Source organism: Agrilus planipennis, unplaced genomic scaffold (assembly GCF_000699045.2).
Source record: "Agrilus planipennis isolate EAB-ADULT unplaced genomic scaffold, Apla_2.0 scaffold314, whole genome shotgun sequence".
NCBI lineage: Eukaryota > Metazoa > Arthropoda > Insecta > Coleoptera > Buprestidae > Agrilus > Agrilus planipennis.
The window spans coordinates 26,380-43,637 of NW_020440655.1; the positions used below are offsets into that span (position 1 = coordinate 26,380).

Below are 17,258 nucleotides of genomic sequence, written 5' to 3' on the forward strand. Positions count from 1 at the left end.
TTAATTCTCTATTTTATTATTATTTTATTATTTTAATTGTGATTGTCTATTTTAAAATTTTAATTCCACGTTTATTATTAACTGTATTTATGATAGATTGGGTAATCCGCAATGTTTTGTTTGCTCTTTTTGCTTTTTCTGCAACTCTAAGTTATAATACAAATGACCTTATAATCTAGCCGGAGGAAACTTTACACCAAAAGCGAAACGTCGCTGTTGACTATTGATAAATAAAACACTTCATTTCTTTAAGTTGGTTGAATAGTCCTGTTTATTACATTATTCAACAAATACTGATTATAGATTTTGGTCAAAGTATTTTGTAAAAAAGAAGTTGACAAACATGGTAAGATTCCGAGTCTTTTTAAAACGATTCTTGTTAGATATATTCCTCAGATGGCAGACTAGTTGAATCTACCTCCACAGCTCTTTGTCTCTCTGGATACAGTAAGTAAGAGAGACAGAGATGTCTACTAACACTTTTGACCAGCGTTGTCAGGTATAGCAAAATTTCCCCAGATCTAGAGAATTTAGAGCCAGCTTAGGGAAAAGGAGTTTTTTTATTTAATTTAAGTTTTATGCCAAATGAGTTCTTGCTGTATAAAGATTACTTGTACTTAAAAAATTTCTTTAAATACTTGTGAATATGTAAAGAAGAAGAGGTCTTCCTTTTTTTGCGTCAAATTATTATTTTTAGTTTAAACATTCTTTTTGCACCATAAGAATCTATCTCTGGGGAAATATAAGAAAAATTTGATAGAAAACCAGAGAATAAACAGACTACACTGACTTTTGCCGGTTACCTCCTTTTTGCCATAATCTGAATAAGGAACTTCGTTCCAAGATTTTCTAGGTTATCCACTTTGTAGTCATATGTAAATCGATACAAGAATTGCCATAAATACGAGGTGTAACAATTAAGTTCCGGGAATTTAGTTACCTATAACACCTTCATTTAGTACCAGTACCAATTTGAAGTCAGTAGGTACTTTTGTTCCCTTTTTAACTTCTTCGTACAATATTTATTGACGTGAATGATTCAAATCACAAAACACGTGTCGTGATACTACTTTTAGTAAATACGAGCAAAAAACCGTCTGGAATTTTTCATGAATTGGAAGAAGTGTATAGGGATGCAAGTGTGCCTCAGCCTCCTACGTCACCAGTAAGTACAGGTGGGGGGAGAGCAGCCAACGGACGCAAGGATATTTCGATATTTAGGGTATTATTCACTGCGAGTATGTTCTATTCGGTTAGACAATTTTATTATGTTGGTATGGACACGCATTTTCCACGTAGGGAAACGCTGTAGGTATTCATCATTACGACAATGAGAAGAAAAATTGCCCCCCGTTACCGCATACACCCCAAAAATCCGGATTTAGCCCCGTGCGATCTTTTACTTTCCGAAAAATAAAATCCCATTTCAAGGGTACTCATCATGACGACTAAGAGCAGGTCAAAGTAGCTGTGGTAACGATTCTGGACGTCATAACTTCAAAAGGCTATGAAGGGTGGTTTCAGAGGGGGGAAATGCGGTGGCAGCGGTGTATAGAGTTAGGGAGTGATTACCATGGAGGCCGATAATAAAGTATTGAGCACTTCTGTTTCATTTACAAATTTCTGATGCTTAATTACCACATCTCGTACTTATAATGATGCAAGTAGAGAGATACATACTGTTATTAGAGAAATGATAATAGGAAACAGCGAATGCAGAAGCGGAAATGAGATGGAAGAAGTAGAGGAAAAGGAATGCGAATGCATGTGTATGGTATATAGTCATTGGTGGGGTGCTGAAGGTTGATCAACTCAATGGTCCAGTAGTCGTTGTTACAAATGCGTGCGAAGATGTCATTGAACGTGTTGCAAATACTGTTTGTGCTTTATTTTGTTTATGAACATTTATTACTATAATTTGTTTACTCTATTTTTAAATTAATGTTATCATTTTGCTTTTTTTGTTTTATGAATTATATAGATACTTAACCCATCAGAACAACTGTTAATTTTGCAACCCCCTTCTACATTTCCAGCTATGGTTTTTAATTTTTAAAATAAGATATATATTGATAAATTTTGTTAGTCTTAATTAAAATTAAAACCAAAAATATTGCTTTTCATGCAAATCATCATCATAAACAGGGCGGACTTTTTGGGGTTGTGCGCGCTTATCGACAATTAGTATGATAAATTAGGTAAACCCTCCAAATAGTGTTAGTCCAGGGCTCTCAAATTCACTATCCTCCCATGACCATAAGCAAAAACTTATGTATGGTATGTACAGACAGTGGAGAGAAAAATAAAAGTTCACAGAGCGAATTTGAAGTAAGGAAACCATAATAAAATGTGATTTATTAAAAACAGCAATCTATAAGTAATAAATGGTTATGTACTTACGTTTGTGATATTGTTGCATCAACACCAATTCCACTGGCTTCAGTCCATGGAAGTTGTCCACCCCTGGGCAAGTGTCAGCGACCCCAGGTATGCTTCCAAGTCCTAAAAACGCTTCTCCGGCAAAATCGTTTGCTGTAAGAACGTCATGGTCCATCACTGTGAAGACAATCATTGCCCCTGGATATCGGCATTGTTCCAAAGTAACGCTGAATTCGAAGCACTCGTCGAATATTGGATTCAGAGTTCTCTTGTGGACATTGGTCTGTTGCTCATTGCAATGGGCAAACACCTTGTGTGGTAGAAGCTCCAAAATGACGAATGGATCGCTGAAACCGTTTGGGTCCAATGGTATCACGTCTCTAGCATGAAGGACCTAAAGACATGTGAAATGTAGATTGCATTGGTACCAAATGGTCTTTTTACCTCCACACATAAGGAGTCGTGGTTGAAGTAAGCTCTTACAGCTAGAGTTCCAAACGGACTGGCTGTGGTATTCACTTGGTCTTGAAGTCTTTGACAATAGAACATCTCTATTAATGTTTCGGTATCCGTTCTGTGGTACTGGAGTCTCTGTTCCACGTGTAAATACGTTTCGCAATGTAACATGTCCATTGTCAGCCCTTGTCCATTCGCGTGGAAGAACTCTATCATTAATTCTAAAGCTGAATGTAAACGGTCGTGAAACATCGCTGGCATTTCTTCAGTACTGCCACCACCGTCCATTTGGTCATTCAAATGTTTGAGAGTACACTCCCATATCTGCAACATTATGGATTAAGAAAATGAACCTTCATACGAATATCCATGGGATTTTGAGTCAATGCAAAGGAAGACTTTAATAATTGCAAATATTTACCTCAATAAGTACACGCGTGAAGTTCTGTGGAAGAAGCGCAAGATTGAATTGCAACAGATGATTGTAAAGATAGTCAAAGAGCGGCTCCACGGCTTCGTTGGCGGGAAGAGTGTCCGGAGACCAAGCCAAATGGAACATAAATTTCCTTAGTGCTTCTTGCATCTGAGGACCAACTCGTTTTAATATGTCCAAGATTTTGATTTGTAATTGACTTAATGTACTGTCCAACTGGTTGGTGAGTACAAGGCATTGAGCTTCGGGTGCTACAGTTTCTAACGTGATGAAATCGAAATAGTTTTCTGAAAAGATGGAATTGGGAATGTAACCCAGACCAAGAAATTCAAAAACTAAACGTTAGACACTATACTTCATTTACTTTCTCTAGCGATGTGCCCCTTCCGATGTCTTGGATGCGCGCTGGCAAAATCGTAGGTAGGGAAAAGAAAGCTCATTATACTCTCGACTCTTGTTCATTAAACATACTTTTTCATACAGTATCTGCCAAAAGTTTTGTTCAATCATGAATAGTAGTGCGAGTCGAAAACAAGCGTTAAACCCTTTAATATGTCTTCAGATATAAATAAACATCTCGTTGATATTTTCAGTAGTAAATGGTACCAGCAACAGCACATTTGACCAAAGCAATTATAGTGGATAAAATGGTCATTTTTTCTGTGCAGTACTGTACGGATTATACGCTCCTCACCGGTCAAGAGTTGTCTCCTTCCTTTTCTGGCCTAGTACTGTTCTTTTCTACTTTGCGCCGGTCAAACCGAAGGTCACATCGCTACAGAAAGTAAACGAAGTATACATTCGAATGACTTTAGTGATAGATGTAGAAGTTGATGTAGAAAAATTTGATAACTTTTTAAGAAAGTCATATAAATATTCTCCGCAATGATTTTAATATCCTTTAAATAGGGTATAATGTTGAAATAAGCATTAAGAGGTATCATATATTTTCATTTTAAAGACACAGCTAATATTAATCATCGTAAAAATTAAATTAAAAGGTTGCTTCGAAACAAATGGAAAAGCCTTCATAATAAGGATTTCTAAAAATTGTATATTCGCTCAAGAAGGAAATCATTCTGCAAGTGTTTCACATTAACCTTTTAAAAAAGTATTCGAACGTAGAAATGCACTGTTTCAAAAGTGGATAAAATGCAAATTAAACCTTAAACCGTAAAATCTCTATCCTTTTTCGTTTTGGGGAACTAAACTGCCTGTTGCAGTGTTGTTCTGATAAATCCATGCCTGTAAAAACTCCACGAACTACTACATCAATCTTACTGCAACATGAAACAAACTAAGTGGGGTTGAAGTGCTACTTCAAACGACGAGAACTCCGTTTTAGCAAATTACGAACTCGAGGAGCAAATGGAAGCTCACATTTTTTTTTCTGCGACTACACTGAATTTTCTACAGTACTTAACAGTATTTGTTTCGAAGTATTTCAGTTGACTAATTGAAAAAGTTTTAACGTAATTTAGTAACTGTACCGCAGCCCGAAATTAAGTTTGCTTCTTTGATTATTTTTCTACTCAAATTAAACATTCACAAAAAAATTGGGTCCAGAGCGTGTCTCCTAATAAAATAATACGACTAATGCGTGCCGTGAATTTTTTTTACAGAATTGTATCATTTAATTATGGTACAATTTAACTTTTCAGCTTATTAAAAGATGAAGAAAAACATATTAGCATTTTCAAATTGAAATAAAAAATAAAAGATAGACATTTTGCTATTTCAACAACATTTATAGTCTTTTCTGCAGGAAAACTATCTAAATCAATCCACTCGGTAGCCCTTGAGGTTGCATATTCTTCTCAGATATTACATGGTAGTTGGCTGAATTTTAAAAATAGATCCACCAGGTACCGGACCGAAAAGGAAAGAACAAGTAGAGAAAGAGCGAATATAAAGATAGGAGACGAAAAATTAGAAGAAGTGACTTATTTTAGGTATCTAGGAAGTCAGATACGTCAGGATGGAAGGAGTAGTAGGGATATAAAGCAGAGGTTAGCGCAGGGTCGAGTTGCCTTCAATAAAAAATAGGTCACTTCTATGCTTGCGAGCGGTTAATTCAGAAATTCTAAAAAAGTTAAAGATGTATGCTTGGAGCACGGCGTTGTACGGGTGCGAAACATGGACAGTGGGCGCGGCGGAAAAGAAAAGGTCAGAAGCGTTAGAAATGTGGTGTTGCAGGCAAATGATGAGGATATATAAGGTTAAAAATGAAGAGGTATTAGAAAGAGTAAGAGAACAATGGACTCCATAGAAGTCAATAAAAAGCAGGCGAGATATGTTGGTAGGACACCTTCTCAGGCATGAAGGTCTAATCAGAGACATATTAGAAGCAGAAACGGACGTTAGGAGGGGTAGAGGCACACCTAGACCTACTGTTCGCAAATAGTTAAGGATATGGATTGTTCTAGTTTTAGGGAAATGCGAAGATAAGCTCAAGATAGGAAAAAGTGAAGGCGCGTATCCAACCAGTCTTAGGACTGACGACCTTATGATGATGAGGAACCGGATCCAAATCGGATCCCGTCGTCCATGTCAAGCTTTAAATATAAAATTAAGCACAATTTCCGTTTCCAAGCCAATGATATTTTATTTAAACAAATCGATATCTGGTTTCGTTTAGGAGTTAGAATAAGCTTTCACAAGAAGAACGGACATCATTGCCATATGAAAAGGGTTGCATTCGACCTTTATGGTAAAAACGGCAAAAAATAACTAGGTTGAACTTACCTAATAAAGAAGTAAACTTGAAAACGTATTCTAAGTTGTTAGAGGCGATGCACATGTCGTCAGTGACTCTAAATGGTCCCGTTCGATCGAAATAGCCCGTCTCCATCAAAGACTGATACACCATGTCGGCGTACAACAGGGCGGCGGAGCAAATTACGTCTAGCAGCTGTGACAGTAAAGGCACCGAATGTTGCTTGGGCCATTGTAACAGTCTCCAGAAGTCTCTCAATTGACAAAACATAACGACCACGTCTACAGCCGAAGAATTGTGCTTGACCAATTTTTCACCTTCGCAGGGTTTTTGCAATTCGATTGCAGTCCGCACCTGTAAAGTATTAGGAATAATTGTTGAAGTTGAGCCCCAACTCTTTAGCATCTAGTGGTAAAACGTATAGTTTGAAAGAGGGACAAATTTAGTACATGGCACATGGACGGTAAAGTTGTTTATTAAAATCATAAAAAAGCGTTAAAAGAATGAATAAATTTTTGATAGATAATAGAATCCAAAGTATTCTCATGGGAAATCAAATAAAAAGTTTTGACGCTAATTGTGAGCCCGCTTCTTGTTCTGTTTGGATTCCCTTTTATTTCCCCCAAATTGCTTTTTACAGCAGCGAAAACCTCGTCAAATTTTGTTAAGTCGCCCTTACGTTACAAGTGAAGAACGATGTGTAATAAACTTGTCTTAGCTTACCACCCCTGCTGATAATAATGATAAAACGTAAATTATAACCACCCGGCAGTGCTAACGCCAAAAATGGTATCAAGTTTCATTTAATGGCTCTGGAGTTTAATGACAACAAACAAACAGATAGACAGACGCCTTCAATGAATTATATTCAGAGTATACGTAATACATACTAATTTAGAAGTTCCTTTTCTTAATTATTTTAATAACAACTTTGAAGTTGTTAGATGTAAAAAGAGAAAAATTATCGAAGTTTTACCACAATATATAACAACATGCACAGTAATGAAGTATAACTTCAACTGCATCTACTATCGCTACACCAGCGCCAGCATTACCGTAAGGTGGCCGCTTTTGAAACCAACATCCAGGCGAAATTAAAAGTAACGAAATATTCGTAACAGCTGCGGCATACGCATTATGCACCCCTGTTATAAATTGTCTACTCACCCTTTGTAGTGCTTTACTCTTGCAAAGGCTGATCCAGTGACTAACTGTTGGTTCAAACCATTCGTGACATCGTACTAATGATAATTTGTGATCACCCCCTGATGGTAAATGTTGACTTAAACTGGCTAAATCTTTGACTTCGAGATAAACGGCGAAAATGAGACGATTATAAGCCGAGTCTGGGTGTTCTGTTTGATTAAGAAATGCCATAATTTCGTCCGAAATTAATTTATCTAACTGCTTAAACACTACACTAAAATAAGGTACCCCGTTGGTTCTGTAACAAAGAAAAGGTCAACGGTGACAAAACGAGAACTTGCAACTATATATATAGCTAAAATTCAATTTATATAGTAAGGGATCATATTTTCTAACGAATGAAACTAGTTCAATTTTTTTTTATTTTTTCAAAAAATCAACAAAAATGCTAAAGATAATATTAATTTTTCAATTCCTTAAAATCACCCTTCTTTGCTAAACCATCTTCTAGTTGAAATTTCATTGATATACGAGCATTCGATGCTTTACGTCTGAAATGCTTTTTTTTTCAAAATTCCCGCTAAGAAACTTTTCATAATTTATGTCATGCTATTGTTAAAGGTCGGCCATATTGATTCTTCATTGTTGTGGTATTGTTGCTGTTGTCGGCCATTACACTTTTCTTGATTGTTGCCGTTTTGTTACTACTATTCGCCATCACACTTTTTTCCATTGTTGTCGTATTGTTACCGCAGTCGGCCATTACACTTTTTCAATTTATGATAGATGGGAAACAAATACCAGCGAAATATTAGAATAACGAAAGAGATTTCAGCAATATTTTTAATTATTAATGTGAAGTGGTAGTTTACTTATTGTCGTATGATCAACAATTAAGGCGTCCTTGCCTATTTTGCCCTACTGTTTGTATTTTGTTCCAAACTTTAATCATTAGCGACAACGGCGGTCACAAATCACATTTATGTTTAGGTCGTTAATGACAATAGAATTATTATAACCAGAACATTATTATATTTACGTTAATATAAACAAATAAACAAACAAGTAACAAAACGAAATATATATCTTCTATTTTCCAACAAGGTGAATAATTGCATCTAATAAACTGCAAAATTTAGTGACAGAAATAGATTTCACACTCGAAAGGATCAGAAGTATGTGAGTGGTGACTTACCCTTCAAAAAGTGGGTGGTAGTATGAAAGGTTGTGTTGAAGATTGACGTAAAGTACCGAGCAAAAGTCTGCGAACGATTCATCGTATTCATCCGAAGTTAACGTGGAGTTTTTTAAATTTGTAAACCAATCTGGAGTTCCCTTTCTTAAGGCAGCCACTATTTCACCTCGGATTTCTTTATTGAACGGACAACACTTCCAAAACGATTTCTGAAACAATTAAATCAAACTCACCATATTGATAAAAATAATAATTTACATGCAGCGTGTAGTTTGTCAAGTAAAGTACTTGACAAACGCCTTACTACAGTATTTCAACTTAAACAGGAAGTTGCAATTCGAAGCCAGCCCTGGGAGTAAATCGGCAACGTATTTGAATAAGTGGTACAAAAATTATTTCTGAATCGCGCAAAAACATCCGGTATTTGACGTATTTCATTTGCAGCGGTCATACACGGTCGTGCAAATCACTAGCGTTCTGCACTGGTGTTACATACACGCGCTGTTTCATACAACCCCTTACAAACAAGTCAAACGGATTTACATCACGACAACGTGTCTTACAGGGTACAGAACCCAATCCAGCATCTATAAACTCACTACTGATCAATGCAATTCTGTACTAACCTATGATACTGACACACTGACCTACTTCTAACTATTTCGACTGCATACATACGTAATACAAGCCTACAAAGTTAAAAGAACAAGACGCTACTCTAGACTGGTTGTAACATACTTAAGATCAGATATTTATAAAAATTTTCCAGATGCAGATTGCGATTTTCAATCTTTTTAGATCTCGTCAACGAATCTTAAGGGTATTCAGTAGTACACGCAGCTGTAGAGTAAAAATATGCTCATCGGTTCTAAATATCATGAGTTTAATATTTGGAATAGAGGTTTGAAATTTTGTAGTAGGATAGATAAAGCTTTGTTCTAAAGCTTATCGAAGGTCATTTTTTAATTTTTTAATTTCTATTGAAAATAGGTATCCTACAAGAAGCATCAACTTTAAGCACTTGTAAAAACTTTCAATGACCAAATTATTGGAAACCAAAAACGTACAGAGTCAGTGTGAAATTTTGTCAGTTACTATATAAAAGATCGCATATTTTTCTCGCAGCGTTAAATCACAATATTTAGAATCTATGTTTTCGGAAAAATTAGAGAAAAATTCACACTAGGCACGAGCGGTCTATTGCGGTCAACCACACTGTCTAATTTCACTTCTCTTTTCTAAATGTCGTGTTTCTTGCTCTAATATTAGGTCAGACAAATTAGAAGAAAAAAAAAAGTAAATATTAGCCAGGGTAAGACACCAAAAAGTTCTGAAAAAGGTATATAAATAAAGTATATCTTCGAATTATCCAAAAATAACTTTGACTTTAACTTTGATGTATAGATGTTTACATGAGATCCTCTGTGTCTGAAAACAAACGAAGAATGATGTACGCATGATGGGATTGATAAAAATTCCGAAATAGAGCGACTAATTGCGAATAATTCAGACCATATCTCCGCCTTCTTCTTCAGATTCCCCTTACGCTGCGAACCCTTTGGAAACTTTCGTTGTGCTACTGAATCCCCTTAAGCAATGCCGAAAAATTACTGACCAAACAGAAGAAGCTCCCAAAGAGGTACATTCTTTTTTTAATTACGAAAGCATGTCTTTTTGGTACGTTCAGTATTTCAAAAATTCAATTAAAAAGTATAACAAGTAAAAATTACCATGTTTGATAAATACGCCAGAGAGCGAAGCAAATTTTCCAAGCGGGTTATCGACGGTGGATGAAGCGCTGGAAAAAAGTGTCGGTGATGACGAATTTGATGTAACCACCTTTCTGAAAAGACACACAATATTTGCAAATGGGTTCGATATAACACATAACAAAATAAAAGTTACAATTAAGTTTTTAATTTATACATAAAATATCGATCATAGTAAAGCCTATACAGGTAAGGTGACCATAATTTTTTTATTTTAAATCCGGGACGGGGGTAGTTAAGTTAAATAACTTAAATATGATTTTTTTTACCTCCACACATAAGGAGTCGTGGTTGAAGTAAGCTCTTACAGCTAGAGTTCCAAACGGACTGGCTGTGGTATTCACTTGGTCTTGAAGTCTTTGACAATAGAACATCTCTATTAATGTTTCGGTATCCGTTCTGTGGTACTGGAGTCTCTGTTCNAATTTAATAGTGTTTTTAAGTTCTTCAATAATTAGAGTAAATAAATAGTTTTTGTCGTTCTTAGTCTTAGAAGTTATTTTTGTTAAACCAACGAACATTACATTATGAATCAAACACAAGGCCTCTTGAACACAAAGGATACATTAAGATTCACATTTTACACATAGGGTGTGTATGTATTGGTCAATTTACATACTTGAAAACGATTGTTGAGGTTAATGTTTAATGTAAATATGATACTTGTACAAAACACCCCCTTCTTAATAAATCGTCGTAGTCTCCCCCCCCCCGTAGTTAGGTAGGTATTCGATATTTAAGTCATCGGTCAAATATTTCTGTATTAATGCACAACTTACAGTATAGGTAATACGTTTCGAAACTTCTCCAATATAAAAGTTGCAGTAATCCTCTTTTCAAAGGGATTTTCTTCAAAAAGTATTAATAACAAGTCTGGCACGTTTCTAGGTACCCACAGGTATCGAGGAATTTCCTGGAACACGAACTAATTTTATCTTGGCAAGGAGATTTTACGAAATTTATGTTTTTACTATTTTTATTCATTATTTCTTGTCTTAGTAGGTAGAAAAGAATCATGAGCAGTGATCGAAACGTTATTGGATAATTTATTGATCTGTGTGTATCAATATCAAATCATTCTAGTCTGTCTAATCGCTTCTACAACAGCGTCAATATATCTAATATATTCTCCAAATGGCCAATGGAATCTATCTTGTCTCTCTCTCTCTCTCTATCTCTGCAAACTCTATAGGTCCCGGGTTCGATTCCCGGCGGGGGTGTGATAACAGCAACAATTTTCCCTCATTAATTTGAGGTAGTTTGTAGTGGGTAAATAAAAAATCGAAAAAATGATTTTAAATTAATATCGAATAGAGAAGTAAGTACTAGGAAAGGAGTTAGACAAGGCTGCAAACTGTCAGAGCTTTTTAATATAGATTAAGATAGGGATTAACCTGATAGACATACAAGGGCAAAAGATTAGTATCCTTAAAGAAGGAGATGACATGGCAGCGTTAGCAAATAGTAAGAAATTAGAGATAGTCTGAAATACAAATGGAAGTTGTATTGACAAAAGTGTATGGTAAGAAGATAAATAAAACGAAACAAGCATTTTACTGTGCAAGGGAAGTGAATGTATTTATGTCGATGTCTATGTCCTCTCGTATATGCGTCTGGTCATCGTATATCTAATGAACATAATATGATTATGGTTAGTAACAATTACCTAACAGGGATGTGAAGTACTCCGCAAGCCAAATTTCCTCTTCCCTTGTTAGAGAAGCACAAAGCCACGAGTGCTCCAAGTCTTGAAGAACTTGTAGCATCCATCGAGGGTCTAAGGGATGTTTCAAGTACACCCTCGTGGCCGCCACAAGTTTTGCCAAGTTCTTCTGAAGTTCAGTTAGGTCGCCTTTAACAAAGGAATGCCACGCGTAATGTATGGAAATCGATAACAATTTACTACTTCAAAATCAAATAGATACGGAAACGGATTTATACGGTGGTATATATGAGAAAGTGTCAGGATCTTTAAACAAAAAACAAAAATATTGAAGAGACATGAATTTTATTCACATTATAATAGTTTAATGGTACAAATTAATTCAAAAATTAATTAATGTATTAAAAGGAGGAGTTAGAGATAGCCTTAAATAAAATGAAAGTAGTATTGACAAAATAGCATTGTATGAAGATAAATAAAAACAAAACAAAATATTGGTATGCAAGGGAAGAAAGAGTAGTATCTAGGGAGCCAGATAAGTCAGCATGGAAGGAGCAGTAGAGATATAAAATGGAGCATAGCACAGAGTCCAGTTGCCTTCAATAAAAATAAGTCACATTGTTGCTCTGTACGAATGCGAAATATAGAAGGTGGACGCAAAAGAGAAGGTTAGAAGCGTTGAAAATGTGGTGTTAAAGGCTGAGATGAGGATACCGCGGATAGAGAAGGTTGGAATGAAGAGGTATTAGAAAGAATAGGAGAACAGGGGACTCCTCTATTTAATTTAATAAGAAATAGGCGAGATAGGTTGGTAGGATATCTTCCTAGACATGAAGGTCTGGTCAGAGGCATATTAGATGCAGAAACAGGAGTTAAGAGGACTAGAGGTAGATCTACGTATATTAGATTACTGTCCATAAATAGTTCAGGATTTGGGATATTCTACTTTAGGAAAATGCGAACATTGCCAAAGAATAGGAAACAGGGGAAGTGCGTGTTCAATCAGTCCTAGGACTGACGACTATGATGATGAAGAATATATTGAAATTAACTCTACAAAAATTCTTCTAAATGTCTTGTTGTTAATAATGACTATACATTAGTTTATCGATTCTGTGACCTACGTAGTTGGGTATGTTTCGTCGTTGTTGCTGCTGTCATCTCTTGTAGCTTAGTGGTAGAGCAATAGTGCGTAAAGTCAGAGACCCGGGTTCGACTCCCGGCGAGGGCGTGAAAGCACTGACAACTTTTCCTCATCAACTTGAGGTTATTTGTAGCAGTAGAAATGAATTTATTAATTAATGTAGGCATTAAAATTGAAGGATTGTTTTTCCATTTTTGAAAAATTGTGATTAATTGACGTTTCTGTAACACGCAATATTTACCCTTAATATGAACAAGTCTAAATCTCAACGAAAAAAGAATTATGTTCCAGTAACTCTTATGTATCGAATCCAGTCTGTTTTAAGCTTTCGATCATCTGGATCTTCGGTGATTTGGATTTTAGTGTTGTATTAATTTAATTAATTACAAATTCTATCATTAGGAATGATGTGTTAAGTATTAGAGTTACGTTTATGAACTAGTTCTGTAAAGGGCAAACATTTTGCCTACTAATTCCTATTCCAGCACTCCCTCCCGTGCCCCTGCTACATGATAATAATAATGTGTTAAAAATACTCTAATTTTATGGAACAACTCTTAAAAATTGATTTTCTTAATTTTCCTTTAGTTTTAAACACCTTCACTCCTTGGCAGAAGTTTTTCTCACTCCCACCTCTACTCCTTCCAAAACCCCCTCTTGTACCTACCAGTATAGCTTACTTTACAACCCTTCTATCTTACAACACTTACATATACGATATAAAATGTAATATCAAAAGCCATATGTACGCATCAACCTTTTCCTAAATGTTTCTAATAAAATAATCAGTAACTTTTGAATAATGTAAGAGACAAAACAGTTGTTACCTTTTCTTTAGAAATTCGAGTCTTAACTATTTATCATATTCATCACAAGGTTAGTTTATTTTTACCACACATGTAGGTAAGTGTTTTTTTTTGTGGATGGATAAAAATAGGTCATATTCGCCGATGAACCCTAAACCCTGTATTAACGGAGTCGACATATTTGCTAGAATCATTCTTCCATTCACTTATTTCCTTTGAACTTCCTTTTGCTTAATTAATTTATCTGAAAAATGTGACCTACTTTCATTTGAAATGTGGCGTTATTAATATCGAATTAGCATCGATTTAGCTCTTTTTTTATTAGAAGACAAAAGAAGGACGCAGCCGACGTTTGAAAGCCGGAAGTAATTTAATAATTCTCAGATATTTATTTGCATAATTTCACTTCACAATGAATCCAGAAGCTTTCAACTTTTTTTATTAAATATTCAGTTGGAAGATTAATTTCCTCCTCTTTTCAAAATACTGTTCCACGAATCAAAATGAATTCGAAGACAATCTTTCATTATGTTTATTTGTCATCAATAGGTTTTAAACTATTTATTTAATTTATTATGTTATATATGTATTCTTAGAAGAATGATACGTGTATATTTTGTGTAACAGGAGCAACAAACAGTTGTAGAACTTCAGCAGGCGAAGCAGCAGCCAGTAGGTCGGTTGGTCGTGCTTGCTGTTGTCACCTCTCGTAGTGTAGTGGTTAGAACACTGGTGCGTAAATCTATAGGTCCCGGGTTCGATTCCCGGCGGGGGTGTGATAACAGCAACAATTTTCCCTCATTAATTTGAGGTAGTTTGTAGTGGGTAAATAAAAAATCGAAAAAATGATTTTAAATTAATATCGAATAGAGAAGTAAGTACTAGGAAAGGAGTTAGACAAGGCTGCAAACTGTCAGAGCTTTTTAATATAGATTAAGATAGGGATTAACCTGATAGACATACAAGGGCAAAAGATTAGTATCCTTAAAGAAGGAGATGACATGGCAGCGTTAGCAAATAGTAAGAAATTAGAGATAGTCTGAAATACAAATGGAAGTTGTATTGACAAAAGTGTATGGTAAGAAGATAAATAAAACGAAACAAGCATTTTACTGTGCAAGGGAAGTGAATGTATAGAGAAAGAGCTAATATAAATATAGTCGACAGAAAGATAGAAGTAATCACTGGCGCTCGATATCTCTCTTGGAGAAGAGAGCGGCACAGATACAAAACAAAGGATATCGCAGGATCAAGTTGCTTTTAACAAAAAGAAGTTACTTCTATGCTAGTGAATTGTTAATTTATAAATTTTGTACGCAGTGGAAAAGAAATACAAGAGTTTGATGAAATGTGCAGTTACAGGCGAATAATGAAAGTGACATGAAAATAAGGAGGTATTTAAAGTAGTACGAAAGCAGAGGATACTATAGCAATTGATAAGGAAAAGAAGAGTTAGGATAAAAGGGCATATTCTCAGATATGAGATGCTAGTTAGACACATATTAGAAGCAGGCACAGGAGTAAAAAGGCGAAGCGTCGCATTGCATTAATATAAATAAAGTGTTTTTTGTATTTTGTCCTTCATTCTATTTAAGTTCTATAATTGTATTGTGTTCAATGCATGTGAGGGTTGATTTTCAATGCAGTTCCATATTAACAATAAGTTCTGTCAGTCTGAATGGCGATAATGACTCTAGAGAATTTCGAACGAACGTGTAATCTGTAAACAATAAGCGACTTTAATAGCTTCTTGTATGTACGTGGCACAGATTTTCGCTCATTATTACTAAATCAATAAATTGATAATTGCGTTCCTTTGCACTAGCTTTATCGCACTGGGAACAGGTACCAACGTCAAAGGCATTATTAAATTTATTATAATACCCGACGTTGTTTAAGGACGACGGGACTAATTTATAGATTTATTTTATATTATATTTTATGCAACAATAGCATTAAATTTGATTGGACTCATATAATAGTAGGTACATTACAATAACATTTGATCGTAATCGGTAGTAAAAGCTTTAAGTAATGTTAAAGAGCTTTTAGCTGGAAAGGCTTGATTAATTCCATACGGTTTTTCCTGGTTTCCGTGTAATCGAGTAGACCGTTATTGGGGATACACTTAGGTGAATGGTTTTGGGCTTTGGGGGAGGAAATACACACGTAAGTATGCCATTAGATATTATACAGGTAGTAATGATAAAAGGTAAATGGTATTAATTATTTAGATGTTCATATACATTAAACAGGCACCTCTTTATGGTCAAAAACAGACGAATATTGATGAAGTGAAGGAAATAGTATTGGCCAATCGTCGAATCACCGTTAGAGAAGTTGCTGAGGACCTAAACATATCTATTGGCTCCTGCCATTCGATTTTTACCAATGATTTGGGCTTGAGACGGGTCGCCGCGAAATTCATACCAAAATTATTCGGTTTCTACCAAACACAACATCGCATTAACATTGCTAAGGAGTTATTAGATTCGGTCCGCGACAACCCAAATTTGCTCCAAAGGGTTATAACTGGTGACGAATCATTGGTTTATGGTTATGACGTAGAAACCAAAGCTCAATCATCCCAATGAAAGCTACTGCACGAGCCAAAACCGAAAAAAGCGTGCCAAGTTAGGTCGAATGTGAATGTTTTGGTTAGTTTTCTTCGATTGGTGCATCATGACTTCTTGTCACAGGGTACAACGGTCAATAAGGAATATTACTTGCTAGTTATGCGCAATTTGCGCCAAGTAATCTATCAGGAACTCTCGGATTTGTGTAAGGACAAACATTGGCTTTTACACCATGATAACACCCCTGCTCACTCATCATTGCTTGTGAGCGAATTTTTGGCCAAAAACAACACACTAATAATACCGCAGCCATTGCGTTCCCCAGACCTGGACCCCTGTGACTTTTTCTTGTTCCCAAAACTGAAGAGGCCCATGACAGGACGAGGCAGGTACGATTGAGGATATAAAGACGGCATCGAAGGAGGAGCTGAACAAGATCACAAAAAATGATTTTTTGAAGTGCTTCAACGATTGGAATAAGTGTATAATATCTAGTGGGGATTACTTGGAAGGGGACAAAATAGTTATTCATGAATAAATAAATAATTTATTTATATTACCATAACTGCAATGATGTTGATGGCTCCAGTGGAATGTTAAATTGAACCTATTTCAGTCGAGAATTTTATCGTTCGCATCGCGTCGCGGTGCGGTGTTTACAATTCCAGTATTATACTTCATTTACTTTCTGTAGCGATGTGCCCCTTCCAATGTCTTTGATGCGCGCTGGCAAAATCGTAGGTAGGGAGAAAAAAGCTCATTATACTCTCGACTCTTGTTCATTAAACATACTTTTTCATACAGTACCTGCCAAAAGTTTTGTTCAATTATGAATGATAGTGCGAGTCGAAAACCAGCGTTGAAGCCTTTAATATGTCTTCAAATATAAATAAACATCTCGTTGATATTTTCAGTAGTAATTGGTACCAATAACAGCACATTTGAGCAATGCAATTGTAGTGGATAAAATGGTCA

The 17,258-nt window shown here is 35.6% G+C and overlaps 1 protein-coding gene across 1 annotated transcript in view; it reads right to left on the minus strand.

Annotated features, from left to right (window-relative positions):
* Positions 1 to 17,258, minus strand: part of LOC108741410 (BAI1-associated protein 3) — a 172,984-nt gene that overhangs the window by 8,106 nt on the left and 147,620 nt on the right. Inside the window, exons 9-16 of the mRNA XM_025979785.1 lie at positions 11,761 to 11,946; positions 10,056 to 10,168; positions 8,326 to 8,534; positions 7,152 to 7,428; positions 6,014 to 6,338; positions 3,257 to 3,555; positions 2,824 to 3,159; positions 2,401 to 2,773 (exon numbers count right to left, since the gene is read on the minus strand). Of these exons, the coding sequence (XP_025835570.1) occupies positions 2,401 to 2,773; positions 2,824 to 3,159; positions 3,257 to 3,555; positions 6,014 to 6,338; positions 7,152 to 7,428; positions 8,326 to 8,534; positions 10,056 to 10,168; positions 11,761 to 11,946 (2,118 nt within the window). The remainder of the gene's footprint in view (positions 1 to 2,400; positions 2,774 to 2,823; positions 3,160 to 3,256; positions 3,556 to 6,013; positions 6,339 to 7,151; positions 7,429 to 8,325; positions 8,535 to 10,055; positions 10,169 to 11,760; positions 11,947 to 17,258) is intronic.